This window comes from Dermacentor andersoni, chromosome 9 (assembly GCF_023375885.2).
Source record: "Dermacentor andersoni chromosome 9, qqDerAnde1_hic_scaffold, whole genome shotgun sequence".
Taxonomy (NCBI): domain Eukaryota; kingdom Metazoa; phylum Arthropoda; class Arachnida; order Ixodida; family Ixodidae; genus Dermacentor; species Dermacentor andersoni.
In genome coordinates, this window is record NC_092822.1 from 103901934 (window position 1) to 103929289 (window position 27356).

General features: G+C 46.8%; 1 protein-coding gene across 1 annotated transcript; it reads right to left on the minus strand.

The window, feature by feature from the left end:
• Positions 1–136: 136 nt before the first annotated feature.
• Positions 137–25681, minus strand: LOC129384004 (uncharacterized). The gene is made up of 6 exons (XM_055069034.2): positions 25531–25681; positions 13660–13781; positions 11601–11745; positions 9216–9416; positions 3765–3887; positions 137–353 (listed from the first exon to the last, which is right to left on the minus strand). The coding sequence occupies exons 1-6, from the start codon at positions 25645–25647 to the stop codon at positions 162–164; spliced, it is 900 nt and encodes a 299-aa protein (XP_054925009.2). The 5' UTR covers positions 25648–25681; the 3' UTR covers positions 137–161.
• Between the last annotated feature and the right edge of the window lie 1675 nt (positions 25682–27356).

The window sequence follows — 27356 nt, forward strand, 5'->3', positions numbered from 1 at the left end:
CCTTACAAATCTTGGCGGCGGATGTGGAACATCGTTTCTGCCGCAGGAGAACAAGGAGGGAGGTCATATTGTGCGCGGTTTACCCCTCCCCCCCGCCTCTTGAAATAGTTGATACATGACTGCAACACGTCTTGTATTCCGGTACCAATAATAGATGAGGGCTATGCTGACAGACAGTCCTTATAGGCGTCCGGGGACTTGTACTTTTCCACGAAGAACTCGAGTGTCTTCTTCACTGTGGTCAGCATTGGAAACTTTCCCATTCCACAGTGGTTGGCGGCATCCGAAAACTCGAGTCCCACCGCCGTGAGTCCGTACTTAAGTGTGGTTGCGTTCTTTCGGCTAAGGCAGAGCTTTAGAAATAAAACAGAAGGAAGCAAAAACACTTTTGACTTGACATGATAATCAGAATGTATATATGTATATTTACGGGCGCTTATAAGTAAATTGTCTGATAATCAATGTTTTACTGAAGAATAATGGAAATTTGTAAAATTTAGAAATCAGCCAGAATTTCAGTGCATGCATAAGGAAACCGAGGGAGAAATCAACAAGTCTTTTAGTTCATAAGTATCATATGCTACTGGCCGGCGGCCTTTGCGAATGATACGTACTACGTACAACGCCAGGATTGACTGCTACTTGCTTTACTGACTATTCTAGCCCAGGAACTTATTTAGAAGGAAAGCTGTACAACGCCATCTCTCTCAAGGTCAGTCATCGCGTCACAATGACCTTAAGCCGCCGGGGCGGCAGTGTGGCAGGTGTGACGTCTCGACACGTGATCCACCGCGAAGAGACGTCGCAGCTGCACTCACTCTGAGCTTCTGCGCTGCGTTGTCAAGTGACAAGGCGAGGGTTAAAGCGCTCAATATAGTCCGACGCACCGTCAAGGCACGTTCACACCGAAGGCGGCGCGGACAAGCGGACAAGCGGGTCCGGCCAAGCAGCCGCGGATTTTCCGCTTTGCGCAAAATACGCGGCCGCTTGGCCGGATCGCGCCCGGACCGATTTTTCCACGCGGACAAGTTGGCCGCTTTGGCTGCAGCCAGTCAGAACCCGACTCTGCGGAAGCGATGGTGAACGAATGTAAACGAACGTCTTTCTCTGGGCTTTTCGCTTCTGTTCTTGAAAAGCGACAAAACGGCAAGTTGGGCCAGTTGGTTGGGATTCATAGTAAGGTTCGTTACAGCGCAACACAAGACATGCAAGGACAAATGAAGGTATAAAACGACGACACGGCGCTGTGTCGTCGCTTTATGCCTTCTTTTGTGCTTGTCTTGTGTTGCGCTGTAACAAATATTGAAAAGCGACTAGACAAGTAGCGAGTAAAATGCCAACGATCTCGTCATCTTCGTCTGAGCTCATCATTTTGCAGAAGTAGATAGCGGACGGGAGCGCGCCAACCCACGACGGAAAAAATATCGAAAGTGCGGGTACAAACCCAAAGTGCCGCGAGATGGCGGCACGTCCCTGAAATTGCTAAAGAAATTGTGAGATGCCCCGCCTTCCCTGCGACGCGGGCCACCAGGCAAGCCGTCCGGTCTGAACAGGCGCGCGCGCTCACCGCCTCGCCGCGTTGAAAATCCGCATGGCCGCTTAGACGCTCCGCTTTCGGTGTGAACGTGCCTCCAGCGCGCGCACACGTTGCGTCTCGTTGGGGAGAACAGCATCATCTATAGTTCGACTGATGGCTCAACGCACTGACGCAGCCAGCGTAACCGGACATGGCCAACGCGCTCCGACGCACCCGATACACGGGCTCCCGATAGCCGACGGGCCTTCAACGGCCGCTTCGCCGGTGCTTGGTCGCTCAATCTCGCCATGGATGGCGCGCCGGCTGGGCCGTCTGTGCGTGCGATTCAGCGCAAGTGACAGGATGAATCCAATCATCCAGTAGTTATAGCTAGACAGCAAGCTGCGAAATCTTAAGCAAAGGAAAAGTTGCCTGCTCAAACGCAGGAACACAGAAAGGCCGGAGTAGCACGTTACAGAGAAGCTTACCAAGCTTGGAAGCGTGCCAAGATCGAAGCTACAGCAGTCACCGCCGTCGCTCAGCAACGCGAACCACAGCAAGGAGGAGGAGACGAAGCCGCGGATACAAGCAACGACACCCACAACGAACGTTTGACGAACCACACCCTTCGGCTGGCGGCAAGCTCGACTGCGACGGCCTCGTTTCACCGCGACTTCTCGGACAACCCATTTGGTAGCGTGTGTAACGTGTGTGAAGGACTGCGGCCTAACTTTGATGAAACACCGTGCGCATAGTCTTTGCGAAACCAAGACGAACAGACATTTCGCTTGTGATGACTAGGTTTACAAGTGTTAAACCTCATCCAATTTTTCGTCAAAACGGGCTCATGACGTTAGCCGCATGCGCAAATGTCTTCGAGCAGGGCAAGGATGAAGCCAGCGTCACGCAGTCAACAAATCAACATTCGTCAGCAACACAAGCTTAGAAAATATATGCACGTAGTACGTATTAAAATTACTAAAGGCCTACGTCGAACGGAGTTGGGGCAAGGAATACAAAGCATAGTAATTAAGTTATAATGATTTTGTTAACTTAACATAGCCCCATGTAGATGGAAGTAAAGTGTTATCGGAAAGCAACAATGAAACTTGAGATGAACATAGCGGTAGCGGTACAAGATTGGACATATAGCGGTAACGAATGGCGTGCCTGCTGGTACTAAGGTAAATATGTGGAGCTGGACGCGTCATATACAGTGGCACCCAGATTTTACATTGTCGACGTGGAATGATAAAAAGTTCGTAAACACGAAAATTTAGTAAAATAAAAAAATACGAGAGCTCCGTGATTAGACGGCCAATTTATTTCTCGTGAAAAATGAAAAACGGTTATCTAGACTTGCCTACGGGTTTTCAATGAGGGCGTCATGCCGCTCACGCGGGTCGCCAAAGCGACGAGTCTGTTTCCTTGTTTCTTCAGCTTCAGCAAATTGCTAGAAGGAGGTCGACGGCGTCCATGACCTGGCTAGCTGTCGGCACGCGGTCTACGTTTGCGTTAGTGCCGTCATCTTCTCACGCTTGTTCTGCGTCGGCAACAAGCGTCACAAGGTATCCCAATTCTCTGTTGCGTTCATGTCTGTGCTGGCATCATTGCCTACGTCCACGACGAATTCCACGCCTGGCAGGATAGCGTGACAGTCAGTCAGCGCAAACCTTGTATTCTCGCATTCCCACGCGCGATCCCAAACAGCGTGTCTTTTGCTGCGTGGCATTTTTAGTTCCTTTTCTGTCTTTCTGTGGTTGCTTCGTAATATTGACAGGGATAGTGAATATTCATTTCATCGCAAAATGAAATGAGTAGATACAATAAACCTTGTGAAAAGCTTTGGGAAACTTCAATTTATTCGTAAAATATAGAAATTCGTAAAAGTGGACTTTGCAAAATTGGGGTTCAACTGTAATTCGTAGACCGCATACCATCGGTCTTTTAAACATTGCGAGAATTGGTGCCAGCTGAAAGAAAACATAGTCGACATCAAGCGGCTGTTAACTTTTTGAGTGATGCAATTAGGGATTCGCTATGCGCATGACTTGTTTCGTTTATTCAGGCCAATGTTAAGCGATGTCTGAGGAAGGGTTTATTTATCCTCCCGTAGATTTCGCTGATGTTGGCTATGTCAGTTCAAGAATGGCCGTTCACAACAGTCTCTAGTGGCTTCAGAATTAAAGCGACCTTGGCGAAAATGAATTCAACGGCAAGACTCATTTGCGCCGAAGATGCTAATTACCTTGTACTGTAGTGTCTCGGGTGTGTCGTAGACAAAGGTCTTGAACTTCTTCTTGTCCACGACGTAACTGCAGTTCCACGTTTCACTCTTGTGGACATCCCCGTACTTTGGGTCCTTGCATACCTGCGGTCAACTTTGGCAGTTACAAAAGTATGGCCTGACTAGCCTTGTCATGCATCCTTGAGCCTATGCTTAAGCTGCCAACTTAATATTTTGAGGTGATCTCAACTAATCTCAGCTAGCTACACAAAAAGGCAGTATGCGTGGGATTAAAAAAAAATTACGTAAACTTGTTTCGAAAGTCATGACTCCACAGACTTGTTATGCAGTAAACCAAGTGAAAAACTGAAGGTTACAAGTTAGCCTTTTTGTCAAGTGAAATTGCCATAACCTAAACAGGTGTTGGTGAATTGTTTTCTCGAAAATTTCGTACAAATATAATTTTTTTTTCATGAGCGTCGCTTTACTGACTATTGAACTGTACACTGTTAAGAAAGCGATATCATCCCAATAGAGCGACTTGAGTCAGATAGGATATCCTGTGGCCACATAGCTCAGGGGCAGCTATGCCAGACGTCACCTATAGCACCTTGCTTGTTAAGGAGATGGTTTAAAATTCAGGCCCCTGCGCCCATGCTCCCATCTTCCTTTGAAAAAATGCAAGAGGCATCTGTGTTGCGAGATGTTAACGAGCTTCTATCATTTAAGTGGCATCATCACCAGACTATATTATATCCACTGCAGGACGAAGGCCTCTCCCTGTGATTTCCAATTACCCCGGTCCGGCGCCAACCGATTCCAATTAGCGCCTGCAAATTTCTTAATTTCATCACACCACCTAGTTTTCTGCCATCCTCGACTGCGATTCCTTTCTCTTGGTACCCATTATGTAATCCTAATGGTCCACCCATTATCTAAGCTACAGATTGCATGGCCTGCCCACCTCCATTTCTTTCTCTTTATGCCAATAAGAATATCAGCTATCCCCGCTTGCTCTCTGATCCACATCGCTCTCTTCCAGTCTCTTAAAGTTACGCCTAACACTCGTCGTTCCATCGTTCTTTGCATGGTCCTTAAATTGTTCTCAAACTTCTTTGTCACTCTCCAAGTTTCTGCCCCATATGTTATCACTGGTAGAACGCACTGATTGTACACCTTTCATTTTTAATGATAATGGTATGCTTCCAGTCAGGATTTCGCAATGTCTGTCGTGTACGCTTCCACCCCATTTTTATTCTTCTGTAAATTTCCTGCCCATGATCAGGGTCCCCTGTAAGTAATTGACCAAGGTAAATGTACTCCTTCACAGACTCTAGAGGCTGACTGGCGATCCTAAACTTTCGTTCCCTTGCCAGGCTATTGATCATTATCTGTCTTCTGCATATTGATCTTCAACACCACTCTTACACTTTCTATGTTAAGGCCCGCAGTCATTTGTTGTAACTCGTCCCCCAGTGTTGCTGAACAGGACAATCTCATCTGCAAACCAAATGTTGTTGAGATATTCGCCGTTGATCCTTACTCGTAAGTTTATTAGCATGATCACTTCTTAGAAGCATGCAGTGAATAAATATCATTGGAGAGATTGTGTCTCCGGGTCTGACCCCTTCCTTTATAGGCATCTTTCTACTTTCTTGGAGATATTTGTGAATATATTTACGTAAGCCTCCTGTACTCCTCGATTACGTAATGCCCTTATGACTGTTGGTATCTCTACTGAATCAAATGCCTTTTCGTAATCTATGAAAGCCATATAGACAGGATGATTGCATTCTGCAGATTTCTCGATTACCTCATTGATGACGTGGATATAATCCACTGTAGACTACCTCTTCCCAAAGCCTGCCTGTTCTCTTAGATGAATGAAGTACGATGTTGCCCTTATTCTATTGGAAAGTATCTTGGTGAATATTTTATACAATACTGGAAGTAAGCTATTGGGCCTATAATTTTTTTATTCTTTAACGTCCCCCTTTAGTGGATTAGTATAATGTTGGCATTCTTCTAGTTTTCTGGAATCCTTGAAGTCGTGAGACATTTCGTATAATGAGCCACAGGCTTTTCAAGCATGTCTCCTGCATCTTTGATTAAATCGACTGTTATTTCGTCTCTTCCTGCCGCTTTTCCCCGTTTCATGTCTTGCAAGGTCCTTGTAACTTCATGGCCAGTTATAGAAAGAGCCTCTGAAACCTGTTCATTACTACTTTGAATGGTGGTATCGTGGCTGCTCTGGGTACTGTACAGGTCAGTATACAATTCATCCGCTGCTTTTACTATATCTTCGAAATTGCTGATGATATTACCCTGCTTATCTTTCAGTACATACATCTTGGTTTGTCCTATGCGAAGTTTTCTTCTAACTGATTTCAGGCTGCGTCCATTTTTTGCTGCTTCCTCGGTCATTCTCCCATACTTTCGAATATCTCTTATGTTCTCCTTGTTGACCAATTTTGAAAGTTCCGCGAATTGTATCTGATCTCTTAAGTTGGACACTTGCATTCTTTGTCTTTTCTTTATTAGGTCCTTCGTTACTTGGGAGAGCTTACGTACTGGTTGCCTTGGTGTCTTACCTCCCACTTCAATTGGTGCATCTGAAGCTAGCCTAGTTACGGTTCCATTCATGTCGTCTATGTCACCTTCATGTCTCTGTTGTAAGGCTGGACATGTGTTTGCGAGTGTCAGCCTGAATTGGCCTAGTACCAGCCTGAACAGGCCAACATTACTTCGTCTAGGTTGGTCTGTTTCTTGACCAATTTTACACTTTCTCCCTTCATATTGAGATGAATCCTAGACCTCACTAACCTATGATCACTGCACTTTACCTTACCTGCCTGTACTACATCCTGCACTGTGCTGGGATCGACAGAAAGTGTGAAATCTATTTCATTTATTGTTTCACCATTAGAGCGTTCCCAGGCCCACTTTCTGTTGATCCGCTTCCTGAAAACGGTGTTCATTATTCGCAGTTTGTTCCTTTTTACGAATTCTATTAGAAACTCTCCTGCAATGTTCCGAGAATCTATACCGTAGTTGCCATTTGGTTGTTCACCAGCCTCCTTTTCCCCACTTTTGCATTTAAGTCGCCCATGACTACAGTATGTTTTTTTTTTTCACTTTTCTCATCCCTAATTCAACATCTTCATAAAACTGATCAATTTCATCATCATAGACACTGGAGGTTGGAACGTAAGCTTTTACTACCTTTATTTTGTGCTTCTTATTAGGTTTTGTTACTACTGCTACCCTCTCACTAATGCTGTGGAAGTCGTCAATGTTACTCAAGCCCTTATGGATTAGCAATCCTACCCCGTATTGCTTCTTATCTGGGAGACCTTTATGGCAGAGGACATGGCCGTTAGTCAGCACTATATCAGCCTAACCAGTTCTTCTAATCTCACTAAGGCCAATGATATCACAAACATAGCCTGATAGTTCCTCAAACAGTGCTGCTAAGCTAGCGTCACTCGAGAGGGTTCGACTGTTGAACGTGACGAGGGTCAGTTTCCATTGTCGGCCTGTCCGGGTCCAGTGATTATTAGCACCCTCTGCTGCGTTACAGGTCTGACCACTGCCTTGGTCAGATGCTCCGCAGCTGCTGGGGACTGAGGGCCATTGGTTGATTGAATGAGTCATTTTGGAGGGAGTGGCCGAATATTGCACCAGGGAGCCCAATTCCTGTTCTGGTGAGAGAGCGCCTTTTCTTGAAGCTTAGTGGGTCTTCCTAATTTTGTTGTAAATGGATTAGTATAGCACCACTGGCTCTCGGCCTTTTTGCCGGTGTCAGGCGTCACTGCAAGCATTGTAGATGTATAAATAATATATTCTGTGGACCCAGAAATGTCGCTCGCACACAAGTTTCCATTGTGATTTCATAAGACCAAATTGTCTGATATGCTTTACAGCGCAAAATAAGACTTTTATTGTATTTTGTAAATATACGAAGTAGTTCCACTCATTTCCCATTTTCAACTTTAGAGAAGATATTATAAAAAAAGAAGTCGCCATATCCTAATGCATTCATTTTAAATTCGGTGAATGCTTGGAACCTTGCATTTCCTCCCCTTCTATTGTTTGCCTGAAGTCTCAAATCTCACTCACCCGCTGCCCCCTTTCTATGTTGCTTTTTGATATGAGATACATATTTTACATATTTGTGTCACATCTAGGAATAGTGTGGTAACTAGTGGCACATCTAGACATATAGTGCTTGACGCTCTAGCTGTCTGAAATATTCAGCGCCGATACAGTTAATTGCACCTTTAATTACCCTTGCCACAAGCTATGTAACGCTAGATTTAAAATCACATCGCGACGAAGTATTTGACAACTGATAGGATGTTCGAACCACAGAATGCTCCGATTTCACATTTTAGAGCTTTGTTGTGGCATATTGTTGAATGTTCAAACATGAACTGAGCCTCAATGAATTACTGAAATTTAATTTTTGAAATACGCCATATCACTCCCAATATTGCATTCCAATCAATAGATTAAGCGCCAAAAGTGACGGCACACAAGAAGAAATACAGACAGGACAAGGCGCTACTTGCAACTGTTTATTGAGATGACAGGTGGCTGATTATATGCTGATTATATGTTGATATGCTGATTATATGTTTGCTTGTGTGGCGTCACTTTTGGCGCTTAATCTATTGAAAGCTATGCACCAACTAGCCCCACAACGTGTTTTACTCCAATATGGCAATGCACTCCAATAAAGGCATTTGCACTTCCATCTCTTCAGTACAATCCGACAGAGGATTAAACTCTCAAAAACATTTTATCATACGTCCACTGGTAATATCAGGGGGGTATTCAGGCCATTTTGAGTTCGCCGTTTAATGTACAGAACCAGGCACCTAATACCGTCACATGGGCACACCCTTCCCGCGATCAACGAGGCGATAATCGTTTTGTAGTGAAAGCTGCAGCTATACTGTTTGCTGTGCAAACTTTGTCAAAAGTACACAGTGCACCATGTTAACCGTAGACGTCTTTCGGCTGTATGCTCAAGATTTTATGGCGCCCATGATGATCAGTACAAAAGTTCTTTAATTCCCCAGTGACTTGGAACTTCGGCCATGGCATGTAATTCCTTCAACTAGCCAGTAGTTGCCATGGCGATCACAGGCAAAGTACCATGTCTACTTTTGACAAGGATTGTTAATAGCGCAAAGGAAAGACAAACTATAATACTAACATGCTCGCTGCTCAATTCTTACAGAGCATTTCAATGAAACAATTCTGAAGAAGAACGTATGAAGCAAATCTCTAATGTCTCAAGCACTTAAGGCAGCCGCATACGGTTTTTGCACGAACGTTGGGCACGCTACAGTTTCAACAAGGTGTTCGTCAAGCGGTCTCTTGCAGGGCACAGCGACGTAGAACCACCAAACCCTTCCATTCACCGAAGCGTCGCATTTCGCTGTAATTACGGGCGCACGCACGTACCTTGGCGATGCTAGCGCACTGGTGGTCCATCTTCTCATGGTAACAGGGGTCACCAGCGGCGTAGTTCTGCAGCGCCATCTGTGCTTCAGTGCCGACGTAGTACCAGCGGCCGTAGAGACCCACGGAAACGGACAGCGCCGCCGTCTTCACGCCCTCGTTCCGCAACTTGTCCAGGTCGCTGGCGTGCTTCAGTGCAGTGAACTGCGTGCGTTGCCGCGGTACACGGAGGGGAGTTGATGTCACGTGAATAGACGTCATCATTCACGCCCTCACATTGCTACGCGGAAGTCGATGGTGGTTGGTATCGAAAGAGCACTTATAGTAGACTCATCCCAGTTCTCGTGCCCCGAACTTCATTTACATAACACGCCATGGTAGCTCCGAGGCTATGGCGTTGCGCAGCCGAGCTTGGACACAGGGTTCCGTCGCAGGTGCGGGGGGCGCATTCCAATGGGGGTGGAATGCGAGAACGATCGTGCGACCGGTGCATTGGGTGCACGTTAAAGAACCCCAGCTGCTCAAGGTTAATCCGCAGTTCCTCCCTAAGGCGCGCCTCATTATGATCCCAGGAATGTACTTTCTTGTTCATTTCTATGCTCTTGAAATGTTTCGATTTCTGACATGGATTTAACAGCTCGACATATATCCACAGTTGCAATGGGAAACACATAAAACATGGGAGACGCCACCGCTCTTGAGTGTGAAGTACAGAAATCCAATGTTCGTAAGCCTATAATGGAATGTACCATCATAGAAACATGGTATGGGTACAAACGAGGCATTCATACCAGCAAAATTTTCTTCGCACTTCAGAAGCGTACGTAAGTCATGCTTGCACGATGCGCTCATCCTTGCTAAATATGACATCATTATCAGTTTTCATATTTTAACGCCATAGACTGCAAATATGGCTTTTGCACGGACACTTTCACGGGTATCGTAGGAAACCGATCTTCGTTTCCCGAAGTGAGCCCGTATTTCGCGTGAGCGCAGTTTCCCTCATTTCTGCCGTCAGTGTTTATCTCATTATTCTCTTATTGTTTATGTTATCGTTTGTCAAAGTATTTCTCTTATTCTTCAGCTCACTTCAAGACAGCACAGTTACGTTCATTATTAAATGACTGCTTTATTTTACATCTCATTTACTAAATTCCGCTGCTGCCGTTTCTTCATCTTCTGACTTGAGTGACTTCTATAACAATCTAGAATGTTGTTCTAGACTGTTCCATACGGCGCTGCCGTTGCCATCTCGGTCCTTCTAGCTCGCGTTCTGCTGCAAGATCACGAAAAGCACCCGCTTCGTTCCTACTGCTTCACAGCGACGGAGCACCGATTGCTCTTTCCAATTGTGGCTATGGTGCTGACCTGCTAAGCACGAGGTCGCGGGATCGAATCCCGGCCACGGCGGCCGCATATCCATGGGCGGGGGGAAAGCGAAAACACTCGCGTACTTAGGTTTAGGGGCAAGCTAAAGAACCCTAGGTGGTCCGAATTTCTGAAGTCCTCCACTATGGCTTGCCACCTAATCAGCGGGGTTTTGGTACGCAAAACCCTATAATTTCATTTTAAAGTTTTTTTTTTCTTTCCAAGCGCCGATACAGAACTGAATACGCGCCTCTCTGAGCGCCGAGTTGTATCAAGCGCTGAAGCCAGGCGCTCCTCGCCGCGCCCGCTGTACCGATGACGTCATCCGCAGCGCCGCTTGCCTGTTATCTATATCATCCATCATTCGCCATGACAGCTGAGCCACTGACCTCATTCTTGGTGCTGCGCCAACTTCTATCGCCGAGCTTCATACACCGGCATTGCGAATCTTCAAAGTGGGGGCATGTAGGCTCACGCGTAAAAAAAAAGACATGGCAGAGAATATACGCAGGTGTCCGTGTGAGAATCAGTACTGCTTAGCGTGCCCTACCTCGCCCTGCTCATAGTATGAAGCTGCTTCTAGTTTCTAATGTGTTGGAATGAGCTCATATAAAATACAATCATTCAATCGAGAGAGCAGACGCCACCTAGAACTCTTCTATACAGTGTCTCAAGCCATGCCCCCGCCTCCCCCCCCCAAAAAAGAAAAGAAAGAGCACTGCTCCCCTCTCAATAACGAAATCATATATCGAGGGCTACGCTTGCGTGTGCCGCATGTGTTGTAAGTCATAGCAGAAGTCACAAAAATTTCATGATGTTCAAGTTTTACACACAGGCTATAAGAGGCATAAAGTGAATCGAGGGTCAGCGTAGCATTTGTGAATCCAGCTCCTGTTCTTATGCAATAGCCATGCAGCCACTGCAAGACACTCTTAATATATTACGCGCATTCGATCGTTCATATATTCTGATTTTATTCTGGCGATACGACAGGGGAATGCTGTATTGAAGCTTTCTCACCAAGTTAAAGAAGTAAATATTCTTGCCCTTAATATTCGGTGGTTGTTTCAGTATATTCGCTGGCAAAATCCTGCAGTCGTCAAAAATGCTATCCTTGTCGGACAGGTGCACTTTCGAGATGAACAGGTCCGGCATAAGCACGGTCCTAAAGTAAAGAAATGAAACAGTGTGAACAGTTACGAAGATTTGCATGAAGCCTTCATTATTTTTCTTTGCAAGTTCAGCTGATGCTCACAATTATGAATATGTTTGAAAAGCCTAAAGTGTTACGTTTGGTTACACATTTTCTGAACTACGGTTGAATCAAATGCAATAAAAATAAAGGACAAAACGGCAACAGGTAACATGAGGAGAACAATTTAATTCAGACTTGCTAACCTGATTTAAGTGGCGCGGAAATATCAGTTTCAGACCTGTCAACTCCGTCACGACAAGTTATATTAAATTGTGCAGCTTAGGCAGAGTCTCAGAATTGAACACCTATTTAGAAAATAGGATGTTCTCGCTCACCCTGATTGCAGCATTGAGATTAAACAAACTGAGCACGAAGAACTCTGCTTACAGGCTGTGTCCTGTATTGATTTACGTCTTACATTAATCTTTAGAAACTGGTTCCGTCAGCGCGAGCAGGTGAGTCAATTTATACTACAGCAAATATTTTGACGAGACCGTTATGAGGTACACAAATTGTAGCTATCTACACCCCTATGGTTTCTCTTTGTTGGGTGTCTAGTTTACATGGGTTATCAGGTGTCTTCCGAAATTCCGCATTGGGCCCTTCTCAAGTGTTCATGTGGCGTGAACGTCCATTTTTCTCAAGAGTATGCTGCAGTTGTTTACTTTGATTATCTGGTTCCCATCGCAACACTTAACACTGTCATCCAATCCTATATGTAATTAGAATGTGGACTCACGGATGTGCAGTGTTGGTCCCAATTTTTGCTCCCGTGCATGCGAGTGAGGTCAACTCGCAGGAGGGAAATCGCTAAAAGGCAAGCAATTTATTCTCATCATATGGCCTAATTATTTGCGATTACAGTGAATGTACTGCAGAATTTCTGCACACTTCCTGCATCCCGTGATTACAGATGCTTTGTGCACTTTCTGCAGAAAAAGATATGCACCAACGCCGTGCGCATAAAGCATGCAGACTGTGTGCATGTTTTTTGCAGACCCGGTGGAACATTGTCAGTGAATCCTCTGTAGAAAGACAGCACTGATTATTATAATTTCCTTACAATAATCTTTTCCGGCAACGCCTCATACAAATGCCCGAAGTGTGGTATTTCACTCTGCCTTGAAAATCTCATTGGAACGTTCCGGGCTTTTCAACTCGTTGAAGCTCAGAGTGCCGATATCGGTACAGTTCATTATTTTTTTGCTATGCATTCTTGTACATTTAGTTTTATACCACAAGACTCATAAGTATTTTAAGAATAGCAATATCACTACATATAGAAATAGTTGGAACAAGATGGTAAATAGAGAACACATGTGAGAGGCCGCAAAGCGCAAATGCGCAAAACTATGAAGGAATGCGGAAATTCGAAGTGAATTGCGCAATTTGGTTCTAAAAATACTCTAGTCTGTGGGAATAAATTGCAGCGCCGTCTATGATGATGTATTTCAAGATGCTTTATTTCTCATCATTGTCATGATGATTGAACAATCGCAGTACGGGCTTTTTTCATTTCTCATTGCGAAAAGATCCCATAATTACGATGTGAAATTCTGCAACTATTACAGCAACGTCACAGAAGTGTGTCAAACGGCTGGAAGTTTGACGTTCACTTTATCGACATGTCTGCTTTTCTTTACAAAATTACAAAAAAGGAAAACTAATCTCTAAAGTCTAAAGGCACGCACCGGCACCTGAGCAAGAACCACGATGTAGATTACGATTGCGAGTGAGACCCTGACTGAAGTTGAACTCTGGATATGTCATGAAAACGTTATTTTGGCTAAAAATATTTTTTGTTAATTGTCTTGGCTTCATTCTTGCATTAGCATTATACGCTGACCTAAAGTCTTTTATTATGCGAAAAGTAAGCACGCTTACCTGAACGCTTCTGTCACACTCGAAGCCGAGATTTCGTCGTAGAATGGACTCCATGTCGACGCCATTATAGTGTAGATAGGGCGCTGAGGGGTCTTCCGGTCTTCCAAGTAACTCGTGAGTCGCTGCGAATTATTCAGTTTTACGAAAATCAGTGAGCGCGCTTAGGCTATGTTTAGTGCTGCTGATAAGTCAGCACTTGTGACTGATCAAGAAGACAACAAATACTGACACCAAGGAGAACATAGGCGAAATTAATTGTGCTTAATAAATAAAATAAAGAAACGATAAATTACTGGAAATGAAAGTGAATGAAAAAACAACTTGCCGCAGGTGGAGAACGATCCCACAACCTTCGCATATCGCGTGCGACGCTCTGCCAATTGAGCTACTGCGACGCCGTTCCCTCGTCCACTTTCTTGAGTATTGATGTTTCCTAGTAGAACATTGGGAGTGTTAGCCAGTGCCACCACTCACAGACCTTGACGGCGGATGTGGAACATCCTGGAACATCCGTCACGAGAACGGGATCGGGCCTCTCGGTTTAACCCTTTCTTCTCAATTGTAACTGAGCAATTATACCTGAATTTATTTAATGCCATTAGAATAGTATGGAAACTTCACTGAATTTTCGATATATATGTGTATGCTGTCCGTATGCAACCTTCCTTCCCCAGTTTTTCATGAGAACAAAAATATGCATTGAATACTTATTTGGTGCTAAGAGGAATCGAAACCACGTCCCATAAATTTTCAAAGCACAGGAATCCGACAATATCGCGAGCTGCGTCGGGAATGAGTGGCCAGTGTGGAAACATTTGTTACACACACCGGTGAGCCGCACATGTCAGAGGCATCGCGGAAGTTTGCGACGGCGTCACCAGATGGCGCAGCCTGTCCAAAGAAAAACACGAGAGAGCTAGGAGCCCGGCTGTGATACACATTTCCTACGTGATGCGTTCTGATAACGGCGACGGTGTGCCACTACATTATTTGAAAGCTAATCAACCACATTAACATCGACATTCATCGTGAGATTGGTTCTGCCGGAATGCTTTTTTTTTTCTTTCGTGTCAAACATGGGGTTGCTGCAGATGCTGTATCTTCGCGCTACCCAGGCGACGTGGTTAGCGAAATATTTCTCGTGTGTGTAATAGCTCTCCTTGCGCATTCTTTCCGGTTGTGGGAGGTGGGGCCCCAACTCTTTTGCTGGGGAGATCAATACTGCACGAAAAGAGGCCCTTCTTGACGTCCAGGGAATTTAGCGGAGGATAAGCGAGAGCCACTCTTGTAATTCTGAACCAGGTTTGTCTACAGGTTACCCTAGAAATTAACTGGATTCTAGGCATCACCCCGCTACAAGCACGTTTTTTTTTTATCTTTATACAAAAGTACTGTGCCTTGTTTCCTGCATTAACCAACAAAATGCACTGGGTCACGTCCAATTAAAGTGTATCGGCGTACATTTAAAACTTAGCTAAATTTAGCTGGGGCACTCTGTATAATATGGCTTTTTGTTTGGTGATTATTTCAAGCGCCAGCCTTTTCAGTGAGCGCCGATAAAGAAAGCTTGTGCAAATGTTATTGCATAGCGTCGCCTATTCAAATCAGGCGTGAACACTTGTAGGTATTCACAAAACCCTTCCCCAAATATAATCCGCGATTGGTCACAGTCGCGGTGGTCGTACCTTTGTCACACTGGCCGCTGCCATGAACGGCGGTCGCCTAAAATCCGGCCAATCAGGAAATACACTGAAGTGTAAGAAAGGCCGTAATTATTTAAATAATTATTTTCATTTGTTTATATTTCATGGTTAATCCAGAGGTCCGAATGCTACTATGACTAATTTTTAACAAGGAATTACTTGTCGCGAGTAGTCTTTGATAAGAAAAGCATCGACTCAAATGAAAGGAGTATTTGCACTATACTGGTCTTGTTTTGTGAATAGGGCCCCAGTGACATGTATCGTCAGGAACAGTAAACAATAAGCGCCAGAAATAAATAAAAAAGAACATACCGGCCTGCGTAGTTAACATTGTACTGCGGGCGACTGCCTTAAAAACTTCGATGTTTCTGTGCTTCCCAGTTGATATTCTGATATGAATGCATGGCAGAAGCAAAAGCACGTCGACGCGAAAATTCTAAGCAGCTTATCGCTTTGATTATTTCGCACTAGAATTACTCCGTCATAACGCACCGTAGACGCAGTATCATCACTGGTGAAAAAAAAGGTCCTTATCGCTGCTCTCTGGACAATAAATTGGACAGTGGGAATTTAGCAAATATATAACTGTAAAATCGTATCGGCCCAGCATCATTGTACTATCATTTCTAATCCGTGGTATTGCCTTTTCATTTCATTGTTAGACTTCTCACTTTGCTTGCCGCTGCTCTTAAGCGGTCTTTCTTTTTTTAAAGCCCTTTCGTTATAGTTCCAAGCTATCGCCGCACGGCCAAACAGACTATATTTAAGCGCTAAGAGAGAGCAATTCTTGATCACTCGAGTGCAACACACGCACATAACAACACGGCCATGGCGCTATTTGACCGTACTTGGCCCTTGCTCCACAAACACCCCATTTATAATAATCAACCATGCGGCCAATCGCACCTACAGGAAATGGCTCCAAGCATTAAGGCATATTATAAAGATTTATTGAGGCTCGTAACGACAGCCGGCTCTATGATGTTTGAGCACAGTCCCCTAGCTCGAGCCTCTGCCGCGCGCTTGATGCTGCTGATGCTGGTGACTCTGCGCTCACGTTCGTTATTTTCACTACAATGGCCCCGCGGAAATAAAGGAGCCATCCTGGCGACTTAGTTTTCTGGAAGGACGGTAGAATGGTGATATGGCTTGAGCACGTTGAACGTGAACGACTTCGCGATTACGACGTCGCATGTCGGACGGCGGCGTTAGCGGCTCAACCAGGTAATTAACAGGTGAGGGTCTCTCGAGAACGCGGTATGGCCCGTCGTACTTCGGAAGGAGTTTTGAAGCGAGCCCAGGCGTGCGGTGTGGCACTAACAACCAGACGAGGGCGCCAGGGAGAAAAGTGAGAGTCGGGTTCTGGGCGTCGTGAACGGCTTTTTGACGGTTCTGGTCGTCCGAGGCGAATCGGCGAGCCAGCTGGCGACATTCTTCGGTGTGTCTCGCGGCTTCCGAGATCGGCAGGCATTCGGTAGAGAAGAAGGGCGTCAATTGTGTGTGAAGGATGACGGCCGTAAAGAACGTAAAAGGGTGAGAATCCGGTAGTGGCTGAGTCGCGGTGTTGTAAGCGTAGATGATAAACGGACGAACTAGGTCCCAATTAAAGTGATCAGGTGAGACATACATGGCGAACATGTCAGCAAGAGTTCGATTAAAGCGTTCCGTGGTATCGTCAGTCTGTGGCTGATAAGCAGTGCATTTACGATGAATAGCTCATTCAGCAAGCAGTTGTTCAATGACTTCAGTAAGGCGCGGCCTCTGTCGCTTAAAGGGGTGGAGACATGAAAATGTTCGTTCATGTGTTCTTCGATTCAAGCGTTGCGTACTGCTTCAGGAAGCACGATACACACCGCGGGATTCATATATACCCGATAAATAATTTAATAATAGCATTATTATACCGAGCGATTTCGGTTTTCGTTTCTGGGTTCCGGGTGATGCTATGACGTCGTAGGAGAGGAAACCCAACACGGCTTGGTCACGTCGGTGACAAAAAATTGTGACGTAAAACTATGCTGCGTAGTCTGCTCGCGCATAACGCGTGCTCTGCTAGCAGAGGTAAACAACTGGCGACTCGAAGTGCATATCACGATTATTATAATTATTGCGAAGAGCGACAACAACGGTAAGAAAATATTGCGGCTTGTGAGAGTCGGTGATTCATTCCGAAGCGCCGTCAGCTTTAGCTTTGAAGTGAACCGGAAAATGCCTAGCAACGATACCGGCGCCGCTGAACGATCCGCGGCGGTGAGGCTGCTGTCGGTGCCAGCAGAGTGACCACTCCTCTGACTCCTCAGTCGCTGATTGGCCGCTTCGCCGTACGGCTGCTGGACGAATGGGTCCCGGTCCCAGCCTCTCTACGGAAAGGAAATCTCGCCGTTCGCGAGCAAAGTGGCCGACGCACTGCGACCCGCGAACGGCAAACGGCGTGCGGCGAGTTGCCGTGCCGGTAACGTGGACGGGCTTTTACACGTTGAGAAACGCCAAGCGAACGAGAGACCGCTCTTAGCTGCCGAATATGCGACTCGCAGATGCTACGTCAACTGCTCTCCGCTACAGCGCTGTGCATGTCTCGGTTAGCCCGGGGCCAGGGTTAGTTCGATTACAGTGTTCTAGAAGCCTGTAGCGTAGAGAAAGGATTTTTAGAATGACAGGAAGCTGAGCTAGTTGGTAAGGATTCATAATGCAAAGAAGGCGTAAGGCGTTCAGAGACGGACACAAGAGAAGTGAACACAAACGCCGCATATCCTGCTCCCTTTCGGAGCCGGCCTGCTATTGTTACACTCAAGGCCCGTCCACGTTACCGGCACGGCAACTCGCCGCATGCCGTTTGCCGTTCGCGGGCTGCCATGCGGCGTTCGTGTTGTCTACTTCTCTCCTCCTGTGTCCGTGTCTGCACGCCTTACCCCTTCTTTGCATTAAGAAAGAATTTCTATATGCCTGTAGCTCGGTCATAGTGGAGGCTATGCTTGGTCGCTCGGTTCAGCAGGCTCCGTAATCGGCATTTCATTGCTACTCATCATACGTCACGTTTTCGCGCTAGTATGCTATGACGTCAATATTTTCGTTCCTCCGCTGTGACGTCATAACAGCCGCGCTAGCGATGGGTCTCAACCACGAGAAGGAGCTTTTAATGACTTTTTGGAGCTGAATTAAAATTATTTTGAAATGTTTGCAGCGTCCAATACCTCGTTGTGGGTGCCCTCGCATACAGAAGCAGCCTGCAACATACTTTTTATAGACTCAAAATTTGGTGTCTCCACCCTTTTAAAAGTTCACGTAGACCTCCATGACGAAAAAGAAAACGGTGTAGTATGAAATTGGCGACCTTTTGCACTGTAGCATTTGGTAGAGCAGCAGGCTCTGCATAACGTGTTAAGTGGTCTACCGCAAAGATTATCCACCTGTTGCCGGTAGGAGTCAACGGAAGTGTCCCGTAGAGATCCATGCCCACGTGATCAAAGGTCGGGATGGGCATTGTAAAGGCTGGAGTTCACCGGCGGAGTTGTGAGGTGGCGCTTTGCGGCATTGGCACTCATGACAGGAGCGGACGAAGTTTCGAATGAAATTGTACATTCCCCGCCAGTAATATCGGTGTCGAAGTCTTCCGTACTTGAAGACTCCCGCATGGCCACACTGAGTGTCGACGTGGAACGAGGAGCAGAGCTCTTATCGCAATATTCTCGGAACGACAAGTAACCAGGTGCGTCGATCCCTCTGCGGCATAGTTGCGTCAATAAAGTAGTTTATCTCGAATCGCAAACGGAGGAACTTGGCGCCGAAGCGTCGGTGACCCTGGAACTTTCGACGTATCCGAGAGAATGGTCGAACGAAGATGCAGTCCAGGCACCATTACTCTGTGCAGCAGCGATAGTCCCAAAGTCCAGAAAGGACAATGTGCACTCGCAGGAGTAGTCGTGACTGGCTTTCGGGGGAAGCGGTGATCGGGATAGCGCGTCAGCGTCGGAGTGCTTTCGCCCGGAATGGTAAACCGCGTGGATGTCATATTCTTGAATTCGCAATGCCCAGCGGGCAAGGCGGCCGTCCCGATGGCTCTTTTAGCGTCGACAGCCAACATAGTGCGTGATGGTCGGTCACTACGTCAAAAGATCGGCCGTATGAATATGGGCGAAACTTTCCAAGCACCCACAAAATGGCCAAACACTCCTTTTCTGTAACGCTGTAATTGGTCTCCGCCTTGGTTAACGTGCGACTCACCTATGCGACGACGTATCCTGTGTGGCCAGATTGACGCTGTGCCAACACAGCGCCAAGGCCTCCACCACTTGCATCGGTATGTATTTCGGTTTGCGATTGAGGGTCAAAATGGCGAAGAATGGGTGGCGTCGTCAGAAGACCGCGCAAGGTTGTGTAGGCGTCGTCACAATCTTGAGACCATGATGGGAGATCCCTAGCGCCACCAAGGAGCTGTGTGAAAGGCAATATAATTGTCGCAAAGTTTAGAACAAATCGCTGGAAGTAAGAGCAGAGGCCGATGAAACTGCGTAGCTCTTCCATAGTCGTAGGTTTTGGGAACGTAGTAACAGCACGTAGCTTCTCGGGATCCGGACGAATGCCCTCGTTTGACACGACATGGCCTAAAATTGGGAGCTGACGAACAGCAAATCGACACTTCTTCAGGTTAAGTTACAACCCTGCGTTGGTCAAGTAAGTGAGTACGTGCTGGAGGCGGAGCAGGTGCGTTGCGAAATCAAGGGCGAACACCACAATGTTGTCAAGATAGCAAAGACAGATTTTCCATTTGAGGCCACGCAGAACATTATCCATCATTCTTTCGAACGTAGCAGGTGCGTTTCAAAGTCCGAAAGGCATGACGGTGAGTTCACACAAGCCGTCAGGTGTGACAAAGGCAGTTTCCGGGCGATCGGCCTCTGCCATCGGAACCAGCAAGTAGCCTGACTGCAAATCCAGTCAAGAGAAGAACTTGGCTCCCTGCAAACAGTCGATAGCATCATCGATGCGTGGTAATGGGTAGACGTCCTTCAGCGTGATCTTGTTCAACCATCGAAAGTCAACACAGAAGCGGATGGAACCGTCTTTCTTTGTGACGAGTACTACGGGAGAGGCCCGTGGGCTCTGTGAAGGTTGAATGACGCCTCGACGGAGCATGTCATCGACCTGGTCTGCAATGACGCGACGCTCCGTACGTAGCGGACACGCGATATAGTCTTTGTCGCAGCGGTGAGTGAGAGCCAGTGTTGATGTGATGCTCGACTGCCGATGCACGGCCAAGATATGTTTGCGCAACGTCGAAAGAATGGCGGAAGTGCTGAAGGATTGCGAGAAGTTGAGATCACTACAAATGTGTCAGTTCTTCGGCGATGAATGGGCTGAACAGACCAGTTCATGTTGAGTCGGGGACGGAGAGGGCACTCAGTTCTTGGACGGCAAAAGAAAGGACTTCATCGAGGACGGAGATAATTCGACGTAACCAAGGCATTCGCGACGGAGCAGTGATAGCGGCGATGAAAGATTATTGTAAATGGGCATCGTGCTGACACTGGCGGCAAGGTCAAGAGCTGCAAAGGGCAAAGGAAGCACTTTTCGGGTAACAAAGTGATGAGAGGGCATGAAGAAGACCGTCCCGTCGGATATAGTACTACACAAGGCTGGTGCGAATGCTGAAGAGCACGGGGGAATACAGGTGTCTTCTTTCACGACAATTTTAGCGGCAGGATGAGCATCGACGGAGGCCAGGTCACCAAGATGGGAAGGTTCAATTTCAGCCGGAGCGCAATTGATGATGTCATAGTGGCGAGAGAAAATCCCATCCAAGAATAACGGCGTGGGAGTATGATGAAAGAACTATGAACTCAATCGTGTATGAAAGGTGCTGTATGGTCACGCGGGTTCTACAAACAGCGGTAGGGCGAATGGGTTAAGCACTCGCTGTTCGAAGCGACAATCCAGACTGAGACGTCGTCACTTTACGAAGCGAGCGGCAAAACCTGCCATCCATAACTGAAATAGCGACACCGGTATCGACGAGGGCGACTGTAGCGACATCTTCGATAACCACATCAATGACAGTGGCAGGTAAAGTAGGAGGACTTCGGCATGTCGACACTTGCGCAGTTCCTGCCTCAGGAACTGCGTCGTCTAGTTTCCCTCTCCGTTAGGGACGGGTCGTCGACGCATAGGGGAAAGTGACCGGTGACGTGGGGAGGGTGACCGGAGGTGTTCGAAACGAGGACGGCGATCAGTCTGGGAGCGAGCTGGGGATGGGTCGAAGGGTCCGTAAGGCGCATTTGGATCAGGCGGCATATAGGCCGCTCGTCGATCGTCATCGAACGCCTGCACTCGGCGGCGGCAGAACCTTGCGACATGACCTGAATACCTATATGCAAAGCATATAAGGCGATTGTCCAGCGTACGCCACGGTTTAGCAAATACAGTGGTGGCCCAGGGGACGGGAGGGGGAGGGCGGTGCGCAGGCTGCTGGAAAACACGTACGGGCTCACTGCGAGGGGCCATTGTAGCAACCGTAGCATAAGTGACCGGTGCAGTCACGGCACCCTGCTGGTGAACAGCCGGCAGCGCTTCCGCGACCTCATCATGGATCACGTTACGGAGATGAGAAGGCAAAGTGCTGGCAGTCTCCTGAGTGACGGACACATGAGATAGCGGTCGTGCGACTTCTCTGCGGACGAAATCCTTGATTTGGGTTATCAGGGAGGCTTGTCCGGGGCCGGTGGTCAGGCTTCAGAGTGATGCCGCATTTGGTGTGAGATGTCGTCTAGTAAGAGCTCGCTGCTTACGTAATTCATCATAGCTCTGGCACAAGCTGATAACGTCGCCAACAGTGCGCGGGTCCTTGGCCAGAAGCATCTGGAACGCGTCAAATCCCCTCATGACGTGCTTGATCTTTTCCGCTTCCGTCATGGCAGCGTTCACGCGCCTGCAAAACTCCAGAACATCTACTGTATAGCTGGTGAACGTCTCACCCGTGTCCTGTGCGCGTGTATGCAAACGCTGCTCGGCTTGGAGTTTGCTGATGGCACGTCGGTAAAATACTTCTGTAATCGACGTCTTGAACGCCGACCAGGTTCGCATATACCTCTCATGATTTCTGAACCAGATACTGGCCACGCCTGCGAGGTAGAATGATACGAAAGCCAGCTTGTCCGAGTCATTTCATTTGTTGTGAACGCTCACCCGTTCGTAGGACGACAGCCACTCTTCAACGTCGTTGTCGTCGGTTCCGCTGAAGATGGGAGGCTCCCGCTGGCGCACGATGCCAGCGCAAGGGACGAGTGGCGATGGAAGAGTCGGCGTCGGGCATGGCAGAGGGTAGCATCCGATAACGAAGTTCCAGTATGGTACAGTGAAACGTTACCCCACACGGCTCCACCACTTGTAAAGGCGATTTATTGAGGTTCGTAACGACAGCCGGTTCTAGGATGCACCGAGCACACTCCCCTAGCTCGAGCCTCTGTCGCGCGCTTGATGCTGCCGATGCTGCTGACTCTGCACTCACGTTCGTTATTTCCCTTTCTATATATATACATATGATTGTTGTGTTCATATGGGAGGTTGTGGCCAAGTACTGCAGCAGGGTGGCCAATCCTGCTCTGGTGAGGCAGTGCGTTTACCGGTTCTGGTCACCGGGATCAGGCCGCACGCCAGGCCTGTTTGTGCAATTTTATTAACACGCGGATTTTTTTTTTAATCCGGTGGAAAATTGCGCGGCACCAGGATTCGAACCAAGGTCCTCTTGCACGCGAGGCGGATGCTATGCCTCTACGCCACCACTTGTCTGTTTTAGACCCACCCTTCGGCAAGCCGAAGGGTGGGTCACTGTTTAACAGTCTCGGAAGAGAACAGCGGTTTACGTTAGGTAGCGAGGCACAGGCAGTGGTACTTAGTACAGGTAGTGACCGCGGATCCGGATCATGAGACTCAAATAATCAGAAGAATAAGAATGGGCTGGGGTGCGTTTGGCAGACATTCTCAGATCATGAACAGCAGGTTGCCATTATTCCTCAAGAGGAAAGTATATAACAGCTGTGTCTTACCAGTACTCACGTACGGGGCAGAAACCTGGAGGCTTACGAAAAGGGTTCTACTTAAATTGAGGACGACGCAACGAGCTATGAAAAGAAGAATGATAGGTGTAACGTTAAGGGATAAGAAAAGAACAGATTGGGTGAAGGAACAAACGCGAGTTAATGATATCTTAGTTGAAATCAAGAAAAAGAAATGGGCATGGGCAGGACTTGTAATGAGGAGGAAGAGAGAGAGAGAAACTTTTATTGACAAACGATTTGCGTGCAGTGGTCGGAGACCCTTTAGTCCAAGGCCCCGCTGGCCTCGGCCGCCAGCTTGACCTGTCTTATGAAGGACTGTTGTCCCGCCAGGTCTGAGCTGGTTAGCTGTGCCTCCCATTGCTCCATTGTGTGGTGTGTTTTATCAAACGGGTGTGATTCACAATCCCAAGTAATGTGTTGTAGTGTTGGTATGCCTCCGCACCACGGGCAGTCGGGCCTGTAGCGAGTGGGGAACATGGCATTCTGTAATTTAAGGTGGGGGAATGCCCCAGTCTGAATTTTGCGCCAGCTGGCGGCTTCCTCTCCACTGAGTTGTGGGTGAGGGGGAGGGTACTTTTTTCTGGTTGCACGCTGATGAGCGAGAATCTCCCGGGCATTCGTTGGATTGGGGTCATTACAGTGGCTACCTGGGACCATCCCAGTCGAGTCGGCCCGGTTAATAATACCTCGGGCTAGCGAATTGGCCAGTTCGTTCCCCTCAAGGCCTGTATGACCTGCACACCATAGGATCCGGTGATGATGGGCGAATTTCGTCGGTATTATTGAGTGACATGTTTTGGTCACGTGGCCCTTGAGAAAAAGGCGACATGCTTCTTGTGAATCTGTTATTATGGTGACGCTCTTTTGCGTTCGTTCCGCGTGAGCGAGGGCCATTGCCACGGCGAAAGTTTCGGCAGCCGCGGGAGTACCTGCCCTAACGGAAGCCGTAAATTGTTGCTGTGCTTTCGTGTCGACGATTGCCACTGCGTACCTCCTGATGTTCATTTGGGCATCACTGGCGTTCGAGTGCACGTACGAATACGCGGCTGCGTCTGTGTATATTGTGTTGTACGTGGGATTATTTTCATACATTGTTCTAATATGTTGTACACGTGCTTTTCGCCTTGCTTTATTGTATTCAGGGTGCATGTTTTTGGGTATGGGTGACACTGTTATTCGAGCTCGTGTTGAGGTTGGTAGTGGTAATAACTGTTCGCTGATAAATTGTGGGTGTGGGGAAATACGTACCCTTGTCAGTAGGGCCCGTCCTGCGTGAGTGTAGCTCAAGCGTTCCCTCTGGGAGATTAGTGTGGCTTGTTTTAGTTCTTCGAATGTGTTGTGTACTCCTAAGGCTAATGAGGAGGGAAGATAACCGATGGTCATTAAGGGTTACGACTGGATTCCAAGGGAAGGCAAGCGTAGCAGAGGGCGGCAGAAAGTTAGGTGGGCGGATGAGATAAAGAAGTTTGCAGGGACAACATGGCCACAATTGGTACATGACCGGGGTAGTTGGAGAAGTATGTGAGAGGCCTTTACCCTGCAGTGGCCGTAACCAGGCTGATGATGATGATAATATATGGCTATGGTTTGCTATTTAATATCGCACGATGTTCATATCCCAGTATTAAAAGTTAGCAAGTCTCTGTCATTACGTAGTACCATATGAATCCTTGTTTATTAAAAGCACCAGTCGACTATTAGAGCCAAAGATGTAGTTTCTTCGATGCACTGGGCTCTTCAGAGTGCGATTGATTGCGGTACAGCCTGTGAAATATGGCTACCTAAGTGATGTAGCCTGCTCCGACACGAAGTTCTCACGTTTTATGTCCGTACCATGCCCGCGGGGGTGAAAACTTACCTTAATTTTTTATGTTATACTTGTTTCGGTGCAGTTGCCGTTTGGAAATATTCGAAAAGTATTATAAAAAAACTTGCATTCATGAATACTGACTGATCGATTCGAAGACCGAATAGAATACGACACTATTTGATTCGTTATTCGCAACTTTCGAATATTTGCGCACCCTTATTTGCTACTGTGAAGTCAAATCACGCGCTTTCAGTTTGCACTTAGCAAGCTTTCACACTGTTGTTTTGAGAAAAGCTCATAAACGTACCTTTAGGATATGCAGCAACTCAATCATTTCTTCTTGTGTGAAGATGAAGGTGTCTGTGTTGATGTAGCCATAATGAAAAATCCTCTTCGTAAACAACATGTGCAAATGAGCTTTCATGGAAGAGTCTTTCGATGCCGCAGCCGTGTCGCTCCGTTTTCTGTTAGATTCAGAATGTGAAAATAAAGATGTGCGTGAAAAATTAATTATTTCACAGGCTTCAGCAGGCACAAAGACAACAGGCACGCACATGCCCGGCCGAATTACCCTCATCAAGCTTTGACCGGAGAGGGCGAGTAGTTAGGCAGCAGTAATAATTGCGCGAAATGACAAATATAAAACGTTATTTGGACCAAGAGCGTACAATAACCTACCTAAAGAAATTCGACTCCCCACACGGTGTTTCCTATGCGTCCGACATAGTCGCACGGTAAACACAACTGCCTGATCTCTGTCATCGGGGCCGCTATCACGTAGCCAAGTTTCTTCACTGAAGGTTACACTTGAAGCGAAGACCTAACAGGATATACGAAGGCTCGATGCGAGGTAGCTATGTGTTTTTCCGATCGCATAATGGACGTACCTGAAGTAATTTAGGGACCTTCGGCCAATTCTTCCAGTACTACTGATATATAGGGAGGGGGGGGGGGGCATCTGAATTTTAGAGATTCGTTGACACTGCTCAGATGGCGTAGTTTATTTAGTGTTCATTTTCTGTTTGCTTGTTTGTTTGTTTGTTTGTTGGTACACACTGCAGCGTCATAAGCGCTATAGCAGGAGTGGATTAACAGATGGAAATTAAACACCGTAAAATACGACACAACGATGAGAGTGATGTGCTTACACCTTGGATCGCAGGTACAAAACTTCGGGATGGGCATGAGCGAATAGACCCAGGTAAGGAATTCCAGTCTTCTGTGAAACGAGCGAAAAAGCTGAATTCAAACATATTAGTGCGTGCAGAGCAGGCCATCAGGTTTGAGTCGGGGTGTCGTCTCATCGATGACTCTGACGCGAGGTTAGTATAGTTGTTTCTTTAAGCGTAAGAGAGGAGTTGACGAAGCTGTTGAGGCAATCTAATAATGCTATGCGGCGAAGTGAATAGAGCGAAGTTAAATTCAAGGAACGAGGTGCAGAAGAGAGTGAAAAATCACAATCTTAACGATGACATATAAATCTTACAGCTTTTTTCTTAATTGCTCCTAGTCCGTTAACATCGTACTGCTTATTACTGCTTATAAGGGCTGCAAGTGGCAGATGCGTTGTCAACAGCAGGACAGATTAGTGATTTATATAATAGTATAGCTTAGTATCTCTTGGAGAATTGGATCGCGTACGACGTAATTAGCCTAATCTTTAGTACTTTGATACAAGTTTATTAGACCATGACATGTTATGCGTAAAAATGACGCCGAGACACTTATAGTCAGATACTCTAGGCAAATCGTGGTTATTGAAGGAGTAATGAAAAAAGAGAAGAAGAAGATTTTTTACAGAAGGACATAAGGACGGTTTTATCAATATTCGTGTTCATTTTCCAAGTGTCGCAAAGTGCAAAACATAGAAAATGACTCCTGGAGGCGGTAATGATCATTAGAAAAGTTAATCACTTCATATAAAACACAGTTATCAGCATAAAGACGAATCTTAGAAGAGATGTTAACAGGCAAGTCATTTGTGCAGATTAAAAAAAAAGCAGTGGCCCAAGGACGGAGCCTTGGGGCAATCCGAATGTCACATCAACACCAGTAAGGTCGGTCGAGCTGTAAAAGACAAACTGGGAGCGAAGTGAAAAAAAAGCTTGAGATCTAGTTAACTTGCTTCGGAGT